This window comes from Capricornis sumatraensis, chromosome 4 (assembly GCF_032405125.1).
Source record: "Capricornis sumatraensis isolate serow.1 chromosome 4, serow.2, whole genome shotgun sequence".
NCBI classification, from domain to species: Eukaryota; Metazoa; Chordata; class Mammalia; order Artiodactyla; family Bovidae; genus Capricornis; species Capricornis sumatraensis.
In genome coordinates, this window is record NC_091072.1 from 5170025 (window position 1) to 5186582 (window position 16558).

Here is a 16558-nt window from a genome sequence, read left to right on the forward strand (position 1 = left end):
TCTGTTTTTACCTAATATGTGAACAGCAATGAATACCATTGCATAATACTTCAGAAATTTAGAAAAGTCTTTCTCATACATTAGTTTTTAATTCTTCGACACTATATTCCCTTGAAATACACACTACCATTGGAAGTACATATTATCTTCTTGTAGTTGAAGATTAAATAATGCTCAGGAGTGCAACAGGACTTCCCTCGTGGCCCAGCGGTGAAGAAGCCACCTGCCAATGCAGGATCAAACCAGGGTTCGATCCCTGGTCCAGGAAGATTCCACAGGCTGTGAGGCAAATAGGCCCATGTGGGACAATGACTGACACAGCTGCTAAAGCCCTTCTACAACGAGAGAGGCCACGGCAACGAGCAGCCCATGATAGCAACGAGCGAGTAGCCTCCGCTCGCAGCTAGAGAACAGCCCACACGGCAAAGACTCAGTGCAGCCAAAATAAATAAAAGGAGTGTGAAGGACGCAGAGCGTAGACCGGTGGTAGCCAAGAGGGAGGGGGAAGGAGGGTATGGAGTGGGAGGTCGGGGTTAGCAGATGTGTAGAATGGGAAGACCACAGGCTCTATCTCTGCACAGCACAGAGAACTCTGTTCAGTATCCTATGATACACCGTCACGGAAAAGAATGTTTAAACAGAAATGTATACGTGCATAACTGAATCACTTTGCTGTAGAGAAGAAGTGAACACAGCATTGTAAATCCACTATATTTCAATTAAAACAACTTTCTAAATTTAAAAGCTTAAAAAAAAAAAGAAAAGTATGAGTTTACCAAAGCCATATAGCTGCTCCACACAGAGCCCAGACCTTACTCTAGGCTCAGAGCTTTACCATTTGCTCTCCTAGAAACTCATCTCTCTTAATATCCAATCCTCTCAAGGCCTGTGTCTTGGTGTTTAGCAAGTAGAATGTCCCAGCAGAGAAGAGGCTCTGACACGTGAGTGTGCAAAGTACCTGATTACCTTAGCCCAGCCCTAGAAGTCTGCACGACAGGGCCTTGGTGGGAAGCCCTAGAATGGTCATGCCATTGGAATCACTGCAGTGACTTTACATTGTATTATTGTGTTTTGCTTAAACAGAGAGGGGAGATATTTCATATTTCTGTCTATTCTTTCCCTTTTGGCCTTCCTATACTTTCATGCTAAATGTTGAAACTCTTGCCTTCTGAAAAATCCCAGCTAATTTCTTTTGAAGCATCTCTAACTCAATAAAACAAAAACAAACAAAAAAATCAAACAATGATAAAATGTCAAAAATGAATTTTGGAAGCCAACATATAGCCTCTCAAACAGAAATTTTCAAAGTCCCTGGTTGAGGGGGTAGCGTTATATCCTGTAGCTAATTTCCCAGAGACTTCTCTGTGGCTTTATGTTAACCTCAATTCCCAGTCAATTGCATTGAGCTTTTCACTTGCCTTTTTCTTGGCCAGGCATCAGGATGAGTTTAAACCCCTCTCCCTGCCCAATGGCCTCTGTGATGGATTTGCAACTTTTGCGTTCCCTTTCCCTGTAGAATCCGATGGAAATTCCTTTGGGGTCTTTGAGTCAGAAACTTTTGTGTTGCTAATAGAACTTGGCTTCATTAGCATTTCAAATTCCTCGATGTTCTCAGGGATGAGGGCTCCCCATCGGCAACCTGATTTACCAGACCTCCTCAGTGGAAATCAGCAGTGGCCGGTGCCTTGGTCCTGTTTCTACCAGCACTTGTCACTGACAAATCCTGTTCAGGGATTCTAGAGAAAGATGCAAGCGTAATCTGAGAAGCTTTACTTTTATCTCTCTCTGTACTCTAGACGTTGCTGCCGAAAAGCCACACACCCTTCATCTCCGTCGGTAGTTGGATCCTGGGTAGAGAGGATGACTCAGAGACAGTTGGAGAGGTGGACGAGTAGATGGGTAGATGGACAAGTGGGAGACAGATAACTAGAAAGGAGGGTGGATGGTGGGTGGGCAATGATGGGTGGGTGGCTGGTACAGCAGAAGAGTGAGTAGGTGGCTGGGATGGATGGATGGATGGGAAGATGAGATAGACAGTGCAGATCTTCCATTTTGAACAATATCCTTGCCATTTAATTACCCAGAATTGGCCTTATGTTCCTGAGGCTAACTACCACTTTGCAGAAAACAGCACGCCACGGGATCTATTTTCTGCCTCCCACGAGGAGCAGCAGGGTGGGGCTTGTCAAATATTTCATTGCCATCCTGACTCAGTGTCTGCTTTGGAGACGAAAAGAAAGCATCCTTTTGTAATGTATATAATAATGCTTCAGTGCTGAGGAACTTAAACCACGCATCTGTGTAGCAAAATCCCCTGGGGCATTTGCCCTAATCGCATGTGCCTGGACCCCACAGCCTGAACTGTGCATCCTGGCTGAAAATTCCCGGGCTGACAGGAGATGCTGTGTCCCTGACACCAGAGGCAGCTGAACGGGGTTTGAGCTCTGTGTTCCTGACCTCGCATTCTCCTTGTAGACACGCCACTAACATTGTTTTTATTATATATCTCAGGCCATATTCTAAGTGCTTTTTGCTTGTATCACCTCATTCAGTCTTTACCACAACTCTTGAAGGTAGGTACCATTAATGTCTGCATTTCACAGGTGACGGAATCCAGGCACAGAGGGGTGAAGTAGCTTGTCAGGGTCGCACAGCTGGGAAGAAGTGAAGCTGGAGTTGAAACTCAGTCCACGTCCAGACTCCACGGCCCCACCCCCCGTGCTGTACAGCCTCTCTGATCACTCTTTGAATATGTATTCTTTTGGCTGACCCGGGTCTCAGTTGCAGCTCTCAGGGTCTTTTACTTGTGGTATGCAGGACGCAGTTCCCGGCCAGGGCTCGAACCTGGGTCCCCTGTACTAGGAGTGCAGTCTTAGCCACTGGACCCCCAGGGAAGTCCCTCAGCTCACTTTTGAAGCACCCTGGTCCAACAGAACTTTCTGTGATGACGAAACTGTTCTCTGTCTGCGCGGTCTGGTTGACATAATAACCACTAGCCACGTGAAATTAGGCCAATATGACTGAGGAACTAAGTTTTAATTGTATTGATTTTTCGCTACTTTAAACAGCACAGTTTAAGAGCCAACTGATAGCCTCTTTTCATACAGGTGACCTAAAAAAAAAATTATTAACTGCTGAACTAGGCAAAAGGAAGACATCTCAGCTATTGATATTATCCTCTAGTCCCAAAGCACTCTGAGCATCCTTGGTGATTCTTTCCATCCCCAAAAGAGCCTCTCAATTTTTCTAAGTGCTCTGCCCACTGGGTGGACAGCTCCCTGTAGCTCCTTGGAGGATGTGTTGCAAAGAGATAGAACAGATAACTCGGGAAGAATAATACAGGCAGGTTGTAGCATGGGGGGGGCCATTGGCGCTTATTCTCAGGAATCACTGTTAACGTTTTCCATCTTCCGAATACTTGCCACCGTATGTTAGGGGAAGAGGGAGTTGATGGAAATCACTGACTTTAAAGCAGGGTTCAGTGTGGAAAAAAGGAAGTACAGTGGCATCTGGGCTCATTGAAGGAGAGATGTAATCCCACACTCTTTACAGAAGGAGGTGAAGAAGTAGGAAAGGGGAAATTGATAAGCCAAGAGAGAAATAAAGATGACCTTGGATGAAATACTGTAATAAAAGAGTCATATTATTCTTTGTATGATACACAAGTTGAAACTGGGTGAAGCTTTTAAAGGAGATGGAAAGTTAAAGTGTTAAGAAAACTCAAATGTATATGGTTAGGTTTTATGGGATAGAGACAAAGCAATGTAGAATTGGATGAAATAATTGAATATTGGTTTAGAACAGAGGTAGACAGATTGCAGGCTTCCCTTGTGCCTCAGTGGGTAAAGAATCCGCCCTCAAAGCAGGAGACCTGGGTTCAGTCCTGGGCTTGGAAGATCCCCTGGAGAAGGGAACGGCTACCCACTTCAGTGTTCTGACCTGAAGAATTCCATGGATGGTATATTCCATGGGGTCGCAGAGAGCTGGACACGACTGAGCGACTTTCACTGTCACTTCCAGACAAACTGCAGCGTAGGGATCAACCCAGGGGAATGCTGGTTTTTGCGAATAAAATTTATTAAGCACACACATGTTGATTCATTTACGTGTGGTCCATGGTGCCTTTAACATTACAGTGGCAGAACTGAGCAGTTGCAACCGACACTGTATAGCCTGCAAAGCCTAAAACACCTTCTATGGCCCTTGGAGAAGGCAGTGGCACCCCACTCCAGTATTCTTGCCTGGAAAATCCCATGGGTGGAAGAGCCTGGTGGGCTGCCGTCCATGGGGTCGCTAGGATCCGGACACGACTGAGCAACTTCACTCTCACTTTTCACTCTCATGCATTGAAGGAAATGGCAACCCACTCCAGTGTTCTTGCCTGGAGAATCCCAGGGACGAAGGAGCCTGGTGGGCTGCCGTCTGTGGGGTCACACAGATTCGGACACGACTGAAGCGAATTAGCAGCAGTAGTAGCCGTATACAGGAAAAAGCCTACTGACCTCCGTTTTAGAACATGAAGGGGAGGGAGGGGCCATATATTAGCATAACCATTTTGGAGTACTATTTTGTGTGCCCATCAAATTTTAAAATGCACATTTAACCTGTCAACACTGTTACTAGACTTTTCTCAGCAGGTGGTTTGGTCCACATACCCACAGGGTTTCTTGTAACCCTGGGAAACTGGAAACAGCACAAACAGCCACTCGCTGAGCACTGTTAAATGAGCTGCAGCGCATTCATGTGAAAGAATGCACGATCTTATGCTAGTTTTAAGTGAACAGCAGAGTAATCCAGAATTTCTGTATTCTCCATTGAAAGTTATTACAAAGTACCATCCCTGTGCTGTTCAATATATCCTTGTCGTTTATCTATTTTATACATAGTAGCTTATATCTCTTAACCTCCAGCCCCTAGCTTGTCCCTGCCCCCTGTAACCACTAATTTGTTTTCTGTATTTGTGAGTCAGTTTTGTTGTCTACATTTGTTTGTTTTATTTTTTAGAATCTATAAATAAGTGGTAACATCGAGTATTGATCTTCTCTGTTTGACTCATTTCACTAAGCATAATACTCTCTAGGTCCACCCAAATTGTTGCAAATGGCAGAATTACATTCTTTTTTATGGCTGAGTAATATTCCATTGTATATATGTACGACATCTTTTTTTTTTAATTACTTGTTTTCATTGGAGGACAATTACAATATTGTGATGGTTTTTTCCACACCTCAACATGAATCGGCCACAGGTACATGTGTCCCCCCATCATGAACCCCCCCCCCCCCCGCCTCCCTCCCCTCCCCACCCCTCTGGGTTGTCCCAGAGCACCGGCTTTGGGTGCCCTGCCTCACGCACTGAACTTGCACTGGTCGTGTATTTCACAGATGGTAATGGTTTCTCTAAGTCATCCCACCCTCATCTTCTCCCACTGAGTCCGAAAGTCTGTTCTTTACATCTGTGTCCCCTCTGCTGCCCTTCATGTAGGATCATCTTTCTAAATGATGTCGGTACCATCTTTCTAAATTCCATATATATGTGTTAATATACTCTCTCTCTCTGACTTACTTCACTCTGCATTATAGGCTCCAGGTTCATCCACCTCATTAGAACTGACTCAAATGTGTTCCTTTTTAATAGCTGAGTAATATTCCATTGCGTATATGTACCACAGCTTCCTTACCCATTCATCTGCCGATGGACATCTAGGTTGCTTCCGTGTCCTAGCTATTGTAAACAGTGCTGCAATAACCATTGGGGTACATGTGTTTCTCTTTCAGTTCTGGTTTCCTCAGGGTGTTTGCCCAGCAGTAGGGTTGCTGGGTCATATGGCAGTTCTAGTCCCAGTTTTTAAAGGACTCTCCATACTGCTTGCCATAGTGGCTGTACCAGTTTGCATTCCTACCAAGAGTGCAAGAGGGTTCCCTTTCCTCCACACCCTCTCCAGCACTTACTGTTTGTAGACTTTTTGAGGACGGCCATGCTGACCGGTGAGACGCTATATCACTGGGCGCCACGTCTCCTTTACACGTTAGTCTGTCGCTTGGGTGCTTCCACGTCTTGGCGATCATAATAATGCTGCTATGAAACTCGGGGCACATGTTTCCTTTTCAAATTTGTATTCTCATTTTTTCTGGATATATACTCAGGAGTGAAATTGCTGGATCATTTGGTATTTCTGGTTTTATTTTTTCGAGGAACCTCCACACTGGTTTCCCACCAACAGTGTAGGAGGGGCCCCTTTTCTCCACATCGTCACCAACCTTTGTCACCTGCAGTCTTTTTGACGATCACCCTGTGCAGGCGATTGTGTGATTTTGATTTACGTTTCTCTAATAATTCGTAATGTTAAACACATTTACATGTGCCTGTTTGCCGTCTGTATGTCTTCTTTGGAAAAACAAAACAAAACTGTCCATTAAGGTCTTCTTCCCATTCTTTTAATAGACTTTTTTTAAATTGAGCTATTTGTTGTTTTTAATGAGCTAGTTCTATGTATACTGCTTATTACTAAACAGAACAATGTCACAGAACGTTGTATGTTGTTTGAATACAGTTATAGAAAAGCAGCAAATGATGCCCCCAAAGGTATAGAGACTGGTGCCCAGCCCCTGGCACAGGGCTCGGCATGTGATGAGTGCAGACATGGAGGGTGGACACATCGTTGTCCCTTTTTATCTCCTGGACTAGACCCTGAGTGTTTATGAAAACGCATTACTTTTTTAAAGGTCCAAATGAAAAAGGGGGAAGCAATAAACCAGGGGAAATAGCCACAGGTAGGCTCCCCCGGACATACGCCAGTGCCAGCAGGGGTGGCCAGAGCCGAGGACTGGCTGAGCCCAATGCTGGCCCTGCGGGCTCACCGGGCCGGAGCTGAGTCTCCAGGCGGGACCTGCAGGAACTGGAGGGCACCAGCACCCACAGCAAACGCAGGAAGCGCCGAGCAGGCCACTCGGGGGTGGGAAGGGAAGGGGCGCCCCTGTCCTGGAGACAGTGTCTGTACGTGACCGGTGGGAAACTGGACAAAGCGGAACCTGCAGAGAGAGGCGCCAAATGCACGGAGGACGCAGCGGCCAGCCCTGGAGGCGGAGAGACATTTCTGAGCAAGACCACTTGTTTCCCGGGCCCCGAGCAGACCCAGTGTCTGCGGGGAGGGGGTTCGTCTTGGGGATGCGTGTACCCTGCGTCTGCCGGGCTCAGATCCGTGGACACAGCCAGACCCGGTGCCCGAGCCGGGGTCCAGAGGGACAGGCTGGGGCGGGTTCCTCTGCTGATCGGTGTTAGGGCTGCCCCAGCGCCCAGCTCGGAAAGCCGCTAAGCCTGCGGGTGTAGGAGCCCAAGAACCGGCTCAGCACGTGCCCTGCACCAGCCACACACACCCCTGCCCTGGCCTCCCTGCTGGAACCCCCACTCCACTCCGTGCTGATCGTTTATCTGGGGGACAGAATTATGGCAAGAGAGGTTTACATGAGATGAACAGTTGAAAAACAAAAGTAAAGTAAAAATCAATAGAGAAACGCAGGGAGGAGGCAGGTGCGTCTTTCCAATAATGGGTCCCGGGCCCTCGCTCCACCCCACGCCCGCCTGCACTCTGCGTGCCTGGTGGCAGGGCGGACGCCCGCGTCCGTGGGAAGCCTTCTATTTAGACATCAGAGGCACAGGGCCGGTTTTGAGCCCGGCGGCTGCAGTACCGGTGCGCAGAGACGCCTCCTCGCTCTTCACCAGGCTCTCCAGTTCGAACATGTTTGCCCGGCGTGATTCATGGTGTTGCTTTCTGGATTGTCCAGTGGGTAATCGCTGTACAGAAACCAGAGAAACAGATGTAGACCCTGAACCCTGGCTATAAATTTTTGTTTTATGATTATGGGTTTCAAATGTGCTGTGTCACACTGACAAATATGCAGTTACTCTGAAACAAAATGAATTTAGGACTCAAACTTTGCTTTTCTGTTTGTTTGTGGTTGGGAATACTTTTATTAGCGTTCCTTTCATCATTGATCAAACACAAAGAACATAGAGGCCGTGACACGTATCCGAATGTTATTTTATGCCTCACTAAGAGCATATTTGGGAAAGGGTTCTTCCCAAGTAACTGTTTGGTTAATGTTTAAAATAGGTGTCAGTAAGTTAAATTTCATTATCCACAAATTAACTAGGCCATTTTTCACCTTCTACCTGTTCATTAATCTTTATGGTGCACAGATATATATTTAAAGAACTGTGGCTATTTGTGTATCTTTCCTTAATTTTACTTAAGGAGAAGAATGTGAAGTCAGATTTTCAACAAGTATAAGAATTATATTTACTGACAAAGAAATGATAAGAAATGCATGGTTCAATTTAGGGGCTACTTTTTCAATTATACTTGGATTAAATAATAACTCTAAGAGTTGCTATCCACCTAGTCACTTCAGGATGAGAAATGATAGATTAGTGAATACTGTTGCACTATATTAAAAAAAAACCCATAATATCCTATGCACAAGGATTTAAGCACTGATCATTCATTTCAAGCCTTAAGTTTATTTCTCTACAGTTAAGAACACTGGGTGCCAAGGTGAATAGAAACATAAAGTTTTCTTAATCACACACACACACACCGTTAAGAAAATACCAATCTCCAAATCACACACATACACACACACACACCCCCCTGTTATTGTTTTTGTGCCGTGACAGAGTATTGAGGAAAGAAATGTGGGAACAGTTGCCTCCCTTCCTGGATGAGGCTGAAACTGTAGCTTAAGGAATGAGAGTAAACAGAATTTGGGGAGGCCCTGTCCCCAAGTTCACTACCTTGAGAACAGTGCAAGTTCTAAGTGCCATAGGCAACCCGTGCAGAAACCTGGACAGGGCGGGTTCTTCTTTCTAACCTGGCTCTTTCAGCTACACTTTAGATATAGCTGCGCACCGCCCACCCCCCCCCCCCCCCAAGGACTTTTCACCCATCTTGTACAAAATAAGTCCAGTTTCCAAGGAATTCTAAGGACCTTAAATCAGCATTTGGGGCTGTAAGTCTCATGGTGGTGGTGGTTTAGTCGCTAAGTCGTGGCCCACCTCGGCGCAACTGGCACAGGACGTGGTGCTTGGTGTATCTTTACAACCTTCTTCATGACAGGAATGTTACCAAATGTTTTGTAAATTCCTCTGTGCTCCTCCTTGCTTAAAATGGGTGTTTGTAGTTAAAGGATTTCTTATAATAAAGGTCTGTTACAAAATGATGACCATATAAAAAGCATGGAGTTTCAGCAAAATCGTACCTCTTTTATCACCCCAGACTTTTCAGTTGCAGGAGCTGAGCTTGCTGAACACTGTTCAAACGTACCTTCCTAAAAGGGTCTTTGACTTGGTAAGTGTGCGCAATGCATAGATTTCATGTTACGCCATGAGTGCCATTTAACAACTGTGCTAGCCAAGCAGCACGGGGTGGGTACCCGGCAGGCTTTTTAAAGGCCTGGATGCCCGTGCGCATTCCAGCCCGCGCACAGAAAGGAGACGGCAGCCGCCCTTCCCTGGGAGGGGCGAGGAAGCCGGCCCCCTGCCCGCCCACTTGCCCTCCCTGCTTTGTGAGAGAACCCGCGGGCCGGAGTGGAGGGGCACTGGATCACGAAGGGTGTTTTAATCCCTCCCGGAGCTGCTTTTCTTTGATGTACCCTTGCATCCTTTAAGCAAGTTGTGCAAAATGGCTGCAGGGTGGACTGGCTCTCCCTTTAACAGCTCTCTGCCTGGGTGTATTTGTAAACACCGTGTCTGTCGTCCTCAGTAATGGCTGAAAAGCTTTTCCTTCCCCCGGTCGGTGTGGGAGATGTCCCCCCCCCCCAAAAAAAATCCTTTTTCTTAAAATGACTATCTTCTAATAAATAGCCAAGTTCAGAGGGGCTAGGAGCGGTGAAAAGTGGCCCCTGGAAATAGAAAACTTTGACACAATCGGTTCTCAAAATCTGCATTGAGTTATGCGGCGGTGGGAGTCGGGGAAGGGGTACAGGAGTGGCGGGTGTGCTGAGAGGGGTCACCCACCCGCTATTCCAGAACAGAAAAGTGATTTTCATTCAGGCCTGGGGTTCCGGGAAGCTGGGTTCTAGTCCTGATTCTGAGCAGTGGGCCTCAGGCAGCCCTGAGCCTCCCTGAGAAGAGTCACAGCTGACTGTCCTGAAATGTGTGCTGTAGGCCGCGCAAACGCCGTTGCTCTTCATCCTCACAGCAACCCACTGGTGTCGACAGTCCTATATTCCCATTTTACAGATGAGCAAGCCGAGGCCCCGGAAGGTGAGATCTTCGTCCCAGGTCACACAGCTGCTCAGAGGTTGAGCTGGATTGGAACCTTGTTCAATCTGACTCCCGCACGCACAGTCTTGATCACAGTGTTATGAAACCCTGCATATCTGCGTGATTGCGCGTGTTTGGGGCGGGAGGAACTCCTTCTCGGCTCCTTCATATGCTGCGTGTAGACTCAGGACAGTTTTTAAGAAACGAGTCCAGAAAGCCGGAATTTTACTTCCGAGCCAATATAGTCCCCTTTGGCCCGCAAGGGACAGAGAGAAAAAGACTATCAAATGGAAAGTTTCTGGACCCGGGCTTCCCCGAGGGGCGGCTCCTCTCCGTGCTCCAGTTTAGGGCTTGCGGTGTTTTTGCAGGAGTGGAAAAACACTCACGTTACGAGGCATTTACCAGACAGACAGGCGCACCGAGGAATGTCAGGGCTGGGTCGGGGGCGGGCGAGGGGGGGCGCGAAGCCAAGCGGAGCCCCTGACAACCGGGGCGCAAAGGGCGGGAGCCGGCGAGCGGCGGGCCCGGAGCCGCGTCCCGGTTCCGCGGCTGCTCGCGGCCCCGCGTGCTCCCGGTGTCTCCCGCTCCGCGCGCGCTCCTCCCCGCGGCGCCGGCTCCGAGCGCTCCTCCCGGGAGCCCCGGCCCCGCGCGCTCCCGGGGGCCGCCCGGGCCCCGCGCGCTCCTCCCAGCGGCCCCGGCCCCGGCCCCGCGCGCTCGGAGCGGAGGCGCGGGGCGGGAGGAGCGCGCGCCCGGGCCGCGGGCCGCCCGCGCGGCGGGGCTGCTGGGAGTGCTCGGCTCTGTGAGAATCCTGGGAGCTGGTGATGTCAGACTCGCTGGGTCATTTGAAGGTTAGCAGCCCGGGAAGGGTTCACCGAAAGTTCACTCGCATATATTAGGCAATTCAATCTTTCATTCTGTGTGACAGAAGTAGTAGGAAGTGAGCTGTTCAGAGGCAGGAGGGTCTATTCTTTGCCAAAGGGGGGACCAGAGTCCCCGCGCGAGCCGCCCGAGGACGCGGATGCCGAGGACGCGCGCGAGCCGGGCAGGGCTGGTCTGGGCACCGTCCGGGTAGGAGCTGCACCGCATTCCGAAGGCTTTTTGCAGGCGTCCGCTTGGAAGGAGAACTTGGGATCTTTCTGGGAACCCCCCGCCCCGGCTGGATTGGCCGAGCAAGCCTGGAAAATGGTAAATGATCATTTGGATCAATTACAGGCTTTTAGCTGGCTTGTCTGTCATAATTCATGATTCGAGGCTGGGAAAAAGACCAACAGCCTACGTGCCAAAAAGGGGGCAGAGTTTGATGGAGTTGGGTGGACTTTTCTATGCCATTTGCCTCCACACCTAGAGGATAAGCACTCTCGCAGACATTCGGTGCAGGGGAGATCATGTTTGACTGTATGGATGTCCTGTCAGTGAGTCCTGGGCGAATCCTGGATTTCTACACTGCGAGCCCGTCTTCCTGCATGCTCCAGGAGAAGGCTCTCAAAGCATGCTTCAGTGGATTGACCCAAACCGAATGGCAGCATCGGCACACTGCTCAATGTAGGTTTATTTTTTCCCTTCTTCTACCCAGAAAAAAAAAAAATAAAAATTGTCTCTCTTGCATGCAATAAAGACACTGGAAACAAACTGCAGTGCTAGCGAGACAAAGGATTTAATGATTTAATGCTGAAAGGGTGTGCTATGCTGGTGTGCATATTGATTCCCTCTGCTGAAAATTTCCTGTTAAGATGTTTTCTTCCCAAACAACCCCTCCAGACTCCTGCTCCTCTCCTTACCAACCCTACCGTGCCTTGAAAACAGTGTTTAAAAAAAAAAAAAAAATGTGGGCATGGAGAAGGGAAAAATAGAGGGTGACCACAGGACTTTGAAACATTCTTCAAGTGAGGCAGTTTGACACATTTGTACAGTTTTTACTGAGAGGTATGCAGAGGGGAATTTCACTTTGCTGTTCTTTGGATTGACTGCTGGCTATGTGTGTATATATATATATATATATATATATATATCCCCCTTGTGTGTTTCAACAATCCAAAGTAATTAAAATATGACATCTTCCTCGCAAGGAATTTGGCCTAATTGAGGTGGCTGCTGCTCCTGAAGTTCACAAACCACCAGTTAAAGCTGCTGCCTCCAATGTTTTCCTTGCAGAGGAAAGGCAATATTTCTTAGCATTGACCCTGCTGCCACCTTTCCGAGTCACTTTGTTGCTCTAAGAAGTTGCTGTTTTGCTAGAAAACTACTGGCAATGAACACCCCTTGGGCTGAGCCATCCATTATTTCCATATCTTGCAATTCAGCCGGGAACCTGGACGTTGGTTAAAGGAAGGGAAACATAAGTGGGGTAGCCCAGTTTTTTAAAAAAATATTGACTATTTGGTTATCTGATGCTGACGGGGTGCCGAGGCCCGCACTGGTCAACAGTAGCCTGGCTGCAGGCTTGGGAAATGAGCAGCAGTCCCAGAAAACCCCACCTCCGGGTGTCTGCAGTGGGAGCCTGCGGGAAGCATTGCCGCCCTGACAGTGATGTAGATAAATGGCCCCGCTATCTATCAAAATGTTTTTAGTACTTTATTTGACAATTCATTGGAGCATTAGCCTGAAAATGACATTTTAAATCTTTGTTTTCAAAGAGGTCAAAGTTTAACTGGAAGAAATTGAGTTTTCCTAATAACATGATGGCTTATCTAAAGAAAGGGAAGAAAAAGGAGAGAAAGAGAGGACAATGACAAGATTTAAACCGCCCTCTTCTGAAACTTTTTCTTAAGAATAAAGACTTGCTTCCAGGGCCAGGAAATCAACAGGTCTGTAGCTGAAAAATCAATAACCATTTGATGCCAACAGTCTAGCTGTCTGAATTAGTATTTCGTAGAGCCATAACCAGGGTAGAAAAAAAAAAAAAATATATATATATATATATTTTCAGAAGGTACCCTCAGCTGCTCTTGAAATGGCTTTACTTTCCTGGTGCCTGTTTTCTTTCTGAAGAGCTCAAAGAAATTGTTACAAAATAATTTTCCAATTTACTAAGGGAACTTTTAATCCCTCTGTAACAATTACAACAGTATGAACAGTTTCATTTGGAATCTCAGGGAACTAGAGCGGTCTCAAACTTTTTTCTTGTGAGAGAAAGTTTTAATAAAAGGTTTTTTAAGGAAGGAAAAAAGAATGCTGGGATCCTGGCGTCAAGCTATTAGACCTAATAGAGGTTTTACAAGTAGACATTCTTCCTTTTGTAATTAACCCTCCAAAAGTGCCTATTAAGTTGCAGGAGTTGGGGGAGAAGCTTTGTTTGTTCTTGAACAAGTTAAACAAGGGATTTGCCTTATCTGGGGAGAGCGGGTGGTGAATGTGTCATTCACCTAGGGCCAGCCGATAAGCAAGAAGTGTTGATAACAGCAAAGTCCAGCTAATCAAAGAAACTTGCCTTCAAAAAAGTAAATAAAGGCATCTGACAAAGGGATTTCAAAAATTTCAGTGTCTTTATTTTTGTAAGCAGGGCCATTAGTGCTTGCTGTGGTCAGTTTCACAAGGGTTTCAACCCCCACCCCCCACTCCAGGTTACATGAATAGAATGTGAATGTCACTTATGCCCCTGCAGAGTTGGAGGGCTTTTGATGGGTCAGTTTAGTTGTTCAAGTGATTGCATTTTTTAAGCATAGATAAAAGTTCTAACAAAGCTCTGCCATGCGGTGTTTGGCTCAGGGTGGCGCAGCCAGTTAGGGCTTTTGAAGTAAAAGCATATTAGGGCTCCGTTTGTGTAAGTACAAACAACAACAAAAAAAAACCCCGCAGCCTTTTCCATTTTACTTAATGACTGTTTTGACAAGAAGCAGATCTGTTTGTGCTCTTAACAGAGAGGAAGCAGTGGGCAAGAAGGGGGAAAAATAGTACGAAATTCTAACCCAAACTATTTTCTACTCTGAGATCCCTGCTTTTTATTTTTATTTTTTTATGGTGTGTGTGTCTGTGTATGTGTAGTAATTGGAGTAAACCCTTTGAATGTAAACCATACCAGAAGCATTCCTTAAAAGGTGTTAGAATATTCTTTTTATTTTCCTTTTTAATTCTAAAGACAGAAAAGTGATACGTCAACCAGCTGTCGGTTGGAGTACGGCCTGTGAATTGCTTCTAAAAATTCAAAGTCAGGAGTAGCGAGTTACTGAGGGCATGTGGTATGAATAATACGATTTAAGACTGCCCCTGGAGGTGTTGGGAGTCACTAAGTTTCTATTCAGATGCCTCCTGGATTATCTTGGGTTTAGGCTGCTCCAGATGTTTTCAGCATTAATTGCTCAGTGGGCATAGGATAAATCCTAATATTTGTGGTCTAAATATAGCAGTTGCTTTCAGTGAAATCATGAGTGTGACAACTTCTTGGCCCCTTTCCCTGTCTTCTCCCTACTCAACACATCAAAAAACAAAGGAGAAAAGATTTTTTTTTTCCCAACAAGGAGAAATCATCTGTTTTTAAAAACAAACTATCAATGTACAATGAAAGAAGGAAAGAAGTACCCTTCCCAAAGTGCCAGGACCTGAATTTTCGGTATTAAACAGTATCTAAATCCTCTCCTAGTGAGATATAAATTGGGGTCAAAGTGGCAAAATCAAAGATACCCTCTGAAAGAGAGACTAAATAAAGCCTGACAGCCACCGTATGAATTGAATGGGGTTTTGAATAAATATTTCGGTGAAAAGGCTTAATTGTTTTTCTAAAGTAGGACATAATTTTCTGCTTCTCTGCCGCATGACAGTGATTACCAACAGCATCAGAAAAAAGAGAAGCAAAGGGAACTCTGCTTGCATCTCAGGGAGTGCACGATAGGTCTGTTAGAAAGCAAGTGGAAGGCTCACGAAGTTCCCTTCCCCATAGGAAGAGAACAGTACTAAGATTTTGTCAGTGTGCAGATAAGTCGGCACTTCTGGTAGGGAGGCACTGATGTGCAACTTGGAAAAAAAATGAATAAGTAAATGTTACTACCAGAAAAGGGGAGATTCTAAAAAGTAGGTGGAAACACCAGAAGGAGACGTGAGTGTCCTTAAACCTGGGCTGTGGAATGGATGGGAAAACGCCGGGGAGCATTGGATTTCACAGCCCAAATGCAAAGCCCTCACACCCACACAGGCTTTCCTGTGTTTCTTTTTTTTTCTTAGTCGATAAATGATCAGAATGGCAATTTCTGATAGGTTAGGTGACCTGAATCAGAAGTTTTTCTCCTCATTTTTGAGGCCTGGCTCTGACCATGTATATATAACCAGTCAGTACCATCATGAACTTTGCTTTAAAGCAGAAAAGAAAGTTCTTCTGGATATCAGGTTCTTATAATTTCCCGTCAACATGTTAAGCCCCTGAGATGGCTAAGTGGGAAAGAGAATCTTACTGTTTTCTCCTTTGTACATTCTTGTGGAATGTAATCAATAGACGATCTCAGAAGAGAAGTACATAGTAGATGAAGATTATAAATTCTGCACTCAAGGAGTCTGTAATCTTTATAAAATGAAAACAGTTTTTTAAAGGCTGGGGATTTTTTAATCTAAGAAATTACTGAGAGGAAGATGAAGATGTAGAAGCACATTGCAAAACAGAAAACCCTTCGAGTCTGGTAGGATTTACAAAATAGTAAATGCCGTGTTCATTTTAGGGCATCTTAAAAAGAATCTTCCATAGGGTTTGAGTTACGTATAAGTGCCAATAAATTTATCCTTAAATGACAGTTTTATACTTTAAATGTTCTCATATAAATTCAGTTAACTATCAATTAAATCGTTATTTCAGGAATGGGAGTTTTTTTGATGAAAGTTAATCAGAAAAATCTTGGCTGAAAATCTTTCTAAAAGATATTAATGTGGAATCTTGCCTTTCAAATTACAGGGTAGTCACGGCTATCATACATCTCAGCTTTTCTAGGATAACCCACTTTCAAATACGCTTGCCACAATTCCCACAGAAGTCAGAGAACTATGCCAGATATCCCAGCATTACGACATCTCCCAGCGCTGCCCCTTGAACCCAGGAGCCACACAGAAAGCCTTTGTTTGGGTCCTATGGTCGGGTAACTGCACTTTCACTCACAGCTTAATTTTTCCATTATAACGGCAGATCGCCCGTGCTGCTGGGTCGTGCTTCTGAACATGAGTTCCTTCTGTGGCAAAGCGTAGATCTGTAACTAGAAGGCGTCCCTTGCAATATGGATTTAAGTACTGTGACCAAGGTTCTGATGCCTCAAGTGTGTGTATTGGGAGTGCTGGAGGAGTGGAATTACACACTAAATCCCTGTGTACAAAGCTGTAACAG

General features: G+C 46.0%; 1 protein-coding gene across 5 annotated transcripts in view; it reads left to right on the forward strand.

Annotated features, from left to right (window-relative positions):
• RARB (retinoic acid receptor beta) overlaps positions 1-16558 on the forward strand; it is a 443693-nt gene that overhangs the window by 248537 nt on the left and 178598 nt on the right. For 4 of the 5 annotated variants that reach the window (XM_068972099.1, XM_068972098.1, XM_068972100.1 and 1 more), the window contains exon 1: positions 11243-11805. The exons of the other annotated variant lie outside the window; for it this stretch is intronic. In XM_068972099.1, the coding sequence (XP_068828200.1) occupies positions 11649-11805 (157 nt within the window). In that variant the 5' untranslated portion in view covers positions 11243-11648. Of the gene's footprint in view, positions 1-11242; positions 11806-16558 lie in introns of those variants that run through there. 5 annotated transcript variants of the gene reach the window in all.